General features: G+C 49.0%; 1 protein-coding gene across 5 annotated transcripts in view; it reads left to right on the forward strand.

Moving 5' to 3' along the window:
* The window catches only part of MMRN2 (multimerin 2), a 32,200-nt gene extending 26,410 nt beyond the window's left edge, over window positions 1-5,790 (forward strand). For 3 of the 5 annotated variants that reach the window (XM_065520752.1, XM_005565238.4, XM_005565239.4), the window contains one exon: window positions 4,203-5,790. In XM_065520752.1, the coding sequence (XP_065376824.1) occupies window positions 4,203-4,585 (383 nt within the window). In that variant the 3' untranslated portion in view covers window positions 4,586-5,790. Of the gene's footprint in view, window positions 1-3,435; window positions 3,958-4,202 lie in introns of those variants that run through there. The other 2 variants (XM_065520753.2, XM_074001643.1) reach the window with 1 other exon arrangement.
* The last annotated feature ends 210 nt before the right edge of the window (window positions 5,791-6,000 follow it).

Raw genomic sequence — 6,000 nt, forward strand, 5'->3', positions numbered from 1 at the left:
GCCTAGCTAATTTTTGTACTTTTTGTAGAGACGGGGTCTTGCTATGTTGCCCAGGCCGGTCTCAAACTCCTGGGCTCAAGCAATCTGCCCACCTCAGCCTCCTAAAGTGTTAGGATTACAGATGTGAGCCATGTGCCCAGGCTTGATTTCAGTTTCTTGCATCAACCACGATGAGAAAATAGGTGAGTACAGTAAAATAAGATTTTGAGAGAGGGAGAAACCACATTCATATAACTTTTATTGCAGTATATTGTTATAATTGTTTTATATTTTATTATTGTCATTAATCTCTTACTGTGCCTAATTTACAAGTTAAACTTTGGCACAGGTATTTACATAGAGGGGAAAAAAAAGTATATATTGGGTTTAGTACTGTCTGAGATTTCAGGCACCTGCTAACATCTTGGAACACACCTCAGTGGACTGTACAGGGAAAGCCATGGGCCCTGTAAGGAGCTCATTCCCTCTGCAAATACAGTTAACCTGTCTCACCGCTCTGTGCTAGTCTCCTTCCTGGGCTTTACCACAATGACCCATCCCAACAGGTCAATGACACACTCATCAGCACTACCACCTTACGTGAAACTGAGGCACAAACAGAAGTTTCCTGCTTGCACAGCTAGTGAGCAGCAGAGGAGCACTGTCTTTAGGGTGCTCGTTCTTCCCCTCCAAAAGGCCCTCCATGGCTGGTCCCTGCAGGGCCCTGGGCCTGGGAGCTGGCTTTGAGGTTGAAGGGATGTGTGACCAAGCTTCCCATCCCCTCCCTGAGTGTGGTCCTGGGAGGGGGACAACTAGGCTTTGTGTCTCAAGTGACTCTCTCTGTTAGAGGCTGGCCTTGGAGCTGTGGCCACACCCCACCCACACACAGGGCTAAGTACAAGGCCACCATCTTAGCCATGGCCATGCGCAGCCTGGCGTGTGGCAAGTCCAAGGCCTTGTTGAAGGTCCCGTCCCAGGCAGCCCCTGCCCCTGCTGACCCTCCCTATGGCCCAAGAGGCAATGTGGAGCAGTGGGAGGCACCCAGGCTCTGGCATCACTTGTCTGCTTCTTCCTCAGTAAAATGGCAGAATCCCTACCCATGTCAAAGTTGTGTTATGAAGACTGCTGCGTTTACCAAATACCTAGCACGAAGCTTACCTCATGTAGGAATGCAGTCAACGTTTTCCCAGTTCCCCAGCATTTTCAGGGTCCAGGCTGTGTCCACCTACACTGACACTTCCCTCTTGTTTCCTCTTGTGGTGGTGCAAGGCTTCAATATGCTGATGACTTTCAGAATTTGCCTGATGGTTTGGAAATGTGTTTACCATGACGATATTTATTTCAAAAAAATGTTTTCCTTCAAAACAAATTTCCAGGCCAGGCGCAGTGGCTCATGCCTTTAATCCCAGCAGTTTGGGAGGCTGAGGCGGGTGGATCACCTGAGGTCAGGAGTTTGAGACCAGCCTGGCCAACATGGTGAAACCCCATCTCTGCTAAAAATACAAAATTAGCCGGGTGTGGTGGGGGGTGCCTGTAATCCCAGCTACTCAGGAGGCTGAGACAGGAGAATCACTTGAACCTGGGAGGCAGAGGCCGCAGTTAGCCGAGATTGCGCCACTGCATTCCAGCCTGGGCAAGAAAAGCAAAACTCTGTCTAAAAAAAAAAAAAGAATTAGCCAGGTGTGGTGGCAGGCACCTGTAATTCCAACTACTTGGAAGGCTGAGGCAGGAGAATCGCTTGAACCTGGGAGGCAGAGGTTGCTGTGAGCCAAGATAGCTCCACTGCACTCCATCCTGGGGGACAGAGTAGGAGTCTGTCTCAAACACAGACACACACCCACACACACCCCAAATTTCCCTTTATTTGTCTGTAGGAAGGCTGTAGGGCTTCAATGTGTGCCCTGCAGGGAAGCACACTCTGAGTTTCCACAGCCCTTCGAAGCCACATCTTAGGGCCTGTCTGGCGAAAGGCTGGGTTGAGGGGGTCTCCCTCTGCGGCGAAACTCCCTGCGCAGGCGCCCGGACGGAACGGCCGGAACAAGGGCCTAGCACCGGTAGAGGGCGCTGCGGGCCGGCCTGCCTTTGGCTAGGCGAGAGACCCACCTGCTGGGTGTTAGGGGAATTGCAGAGGCAGCCGCTGGCCTCTGACTTGGCACAATCTTTTTTTTTTTTTTTTGAGACGGAATTTCACTCTTGTTGCCCAGGCTAGAGTGCAATGGCGCCATCTCGGCTCATCGCAACCTCCGCTTCCCGGGTTCAAGCGATTCTCATGCCTCAGCCTCCAGGGTAGCTGGGATTACAGGTATGCGCCACCACACCTGGCTAATTTTGTATTTTTAGTAGAGATGGGGTTTCTCCATGTTGGTCAGGCTGGTCTCGAGCTACCGACCTCAGGTGATCCGCCTGCCTTGGCCTCCCAAAGTGCTGAGATTACAGGCGTGAACCACTGCGCCCAGCTGACTTGACACAATCTTAACACAAATGGGAAAGCTATTCTCAACTGTCTAATTCTCAGAAAATCTTCCAGAACTAGAGAAAAGCAACATTTTTTTATTCAAAAGTCTTGCTGAATTGGGAGTCAAAGAGCTGAGGCTCAAGTTCCGGGAGCCAAGTCAGTAATTGCTCAGCAAACTGCTCCTTTACAGGCTTTGGTTTCATCACCTAAGAAGTGGGGACCTTGTTTTAAACCCCTACAGAGGGAGCAGGTTGAGGAACCCCACAGTAGACATGACCTCGTTGGTGCCAAGGCCAGTGTCACAGCCAGGACCCAAGTAGGACTCACCCTTCCTGTGCCGTCTCATGACCCTGTCCCCACCTGCCCAACCATGCTGGCCAGGCAGCACGACTGGCTTCTTCCTGGCTGTTTGTGCACCCTCCACACATGGCAGCTTCCTCTGCCTCTGCCCGTGCATGGGCCCAGCACCAGTGTTCTGTCGGTGTTCCTGTCCTAAGGCTGACCAAAGTGCTCCCTGCAGAGAACCAGAAGTCAAGAGATTCAAGGTCTGCTCCCAGGAGGCTTGGTAATTTTCTAGTTGTGTGGTCTGGAGCAACAAGCTTTTTCTTTCTGGGCCTCAATTTACCCATATGTAATCTCAGGGCTCTGTGCAACATTTTGAAAAACCACATTAAGATGACCAGCTCACACCTGTAATCCCAGCACTTTGCGGGGCTGAGGTGGGAGGACCGCTTGAGCTCAGTCTGGGCAACAGAGCAAGACTCTGTCTCTACAAAAAATGAAAAATTAGCCAGGCATGATGGCGCGTGCCTGTAGACCCAGCTACTCAGGAGGCTGAGGTGGGAGGATTGCTTGAACCCAGGAAGTTGAGGCTGCAGTGAGCCATGATCTCAATGCACTCCAGTCTGGGCAACAAGAGACCATTTATCAACTAAAAAAAAGACCAGCTTGAAGGGGCTTCTCTTCCCTGGCTTCACCTGCTCTTTCCTTCTTTCTCCAAGGTTCTGTCTTCAACATCCAGGAGGAGGATCCAGCCTTCATAGCTCTGCAAATACCTTCCCAGTGTTAGCATTATTATTACCTTGAGGATGTATATTTTCTCCCTTTCCCCTGAGTATCTCAAGATTCCTAGCAGGTAGTGGTCTGGGAGTCAGAGACCCGTGTTCCTGTCCCAGCCTGCCATTTACAAACCATGTAACCTTGGGCAGCTGGTGAAGGATTCAACCTGTTTTGTCAATCGGGAATACTGTCTCTCAAGGAAGGTGGAAGGAAAAGGAATCAAATGAGAAAGTGCTTTGTGGCTGGGCATGGTGGCTCACCTGTAAGCCTAACATTTTGGGAGGCTGAGGCTGGAGGATCACTTGAGCCCAGGAGGTTGAGATCAGCCTGGGCAACAAGTAAGACTCCATCTCTACGAGAAAAAAAACAAGGCGGGGGGCTGCAGTGTCATGACCGCCACTGCACTCCAACCTGGGAGACAGAGTGAGACCCTGTCTCAAAAAAAAAAAAGAAAAAAGAAAAAGCGTTTTGTTAAAATGTTAATCAGCTGAGACAACAGACTTGCATTTTCCTTCCTCTCAGTTAGTGAAAAACTGAGAATTGGCCATCTAGCTCTGCTCCTGCAATAACACTGCTGTTGCGAATATCTAGGTTATCTAGAAATAGTGACCTATTTCCAGTGCTAATAAGGTGAGGACGGCGGGGCTCAGGGTTTAATTTCCCACCCAATGGCGTAAGGGATGAGTCACTGAGCACTTTCATGTTTCAGGATCCCCTGTGGCCTTCTATGCCAGCTTTTCAGAAGGGACGGCTGCCCTGCAGACAGTGAAGTTCAACTCTACGCACATCAACGTTGGCAGCAGCTACTTCCCTGAACATGGCTACTTCCGAGCCCCTGAGCGTGGTGTCTACCTGTTTGCAGTGAGCGTTGAATTTGGCCCAGGGCTAGGCACTGGGCAGCTGGTGTTTGGAGGTCACCATCGGACTCCGGTCTGTACCACTGGGCAGGGGGGTGGAAGCACAGCAACGGTCTTTGCCATGGCTGAGCTGCAGAAGGGTGAACGAGTGTGGTTTGAGTTAACGCAGGGATCAATAACAAAGAGAAGCCTGCCGGGCACTGCATTTGGGGGCTTCCTAATGTTTAAGACCTGAAGCCAGCCCTGATCTGATCAGACATCATGGACTCGCCCAGCTCTCCCTGGCATGGGGCTCTGGCCAAGGATGGGCAGGAGGTCATTCAGTTGGTCTGTCTTTTCCCTGGAAACCTTCTGCAAAGACAGTGTGGTGTATGTGGCCTCCCTCTAGCTGCATGGGGCTTGGCCACTTCTCCAGGATGAGAAGGACTAGAATGCTTCTCCGGACAGGACATGGTCCTAGGAAGCCTGAACCTTGGCTTGGCATGCCTTCTCAGACAGCCTGGCCTGGGCTCCAACTCTTCACCACACCCTGTATTCTACAACTTCTTTGGTATTTTGCTCCTCCTGTGGTTGGAAACTTCTGTACAACACTTTAAACTTTTCTCTTGCTTCCTCTTCTCTTCTCCCTAATCGTATGATAGAAGGATATTCTTTCCCAGGAAGAATGTTTAAAATGGAGGCAACATTTTGGCCAACACTGGAAAGCACTAGAGGGCAATGGGATTAAACCAACCTGCTTGGTCTCTATTAGTAATGGAGATGACAGTCTGGCCAATCAAGGGAAAGGAAATTAGTACCTTTAGTTTCAGTCATTCCTTGTATGATATGGTTTGGCTGTGTCCCCACCTGAAATATCATCTTGAATTATAATCCCTATAATCCCCACATGTCAAGGGAGAGATCAGGTGGAGGTAATTGGATCTTGGGGCAGTTCCCCCATGCTGTTCTCGTGATAGTGAGTTCTCATGAGATCTGATGATTTTATAAGTGTTTGGTAGTTCCTCCTGTGTTCTTTCTCCTTACTGCCACCTTGTGAAGAAGGTGCCTTGGTTCCTCTTTGCCGTCTGCTGTGATTTTAAGTTTCCTGAGGCCTCCCCAGCCTTGAGGAACTGAGTCAATTAAACCTCTTTCCTTTATAAATTACCCAGTCTTGGGCAGTTCTTTATAGCAGTGTGAAAATGGACTAATACATTTGTATTAATCTGTAATTTAAATTTCATCTCTTTCTCCTTGCCTTACATAGAGTAAAGGCCAAGACATGCCAAACGTGAACTAAAATGTGTAGGGCCTTCACCTTTTTTACTTCCTCCAGTATCTTGGGACCATCATAATTCTTGTTAGCGTCTCTAACCAGGAGGCAGCTGAGGGAGGAGGGAAGGAAGACTGTAAAAAATCCCCCTCAATAATGATCAAATTTGGAATAAAGTGATGCCCTTCAAATCTCTGCCTCATTTATTTCTGGAGGGCAAAAATAATTGGTAGAGTAGGTAGAAAAATATGGGACAATGTGAAACTATGTGGGTAAATGTGACTTTGATTATTCTAGGCCCTGTTATGTAGAATGATTTCAGTTCTACAGTATACAGATACAGTATATTCCTGTAATATACCAGCATACAGTTTTCAAAAAATTTCAGATCCTAGAGCAAA

Source organism: Macaca fascicularis, chromosome 9 (genome assembly GCF_037993035.2).
Source record: "Macaca fascicularis isolate 582-1 chromosome 9, T2T-MFA8v1.1".
NCBI classification, from domain to species: Eukaryota; Metazoa; Chordata; class Mammalia; order Primates; family Cercopithecidae; genus Macaca; species Macaca fascicularis.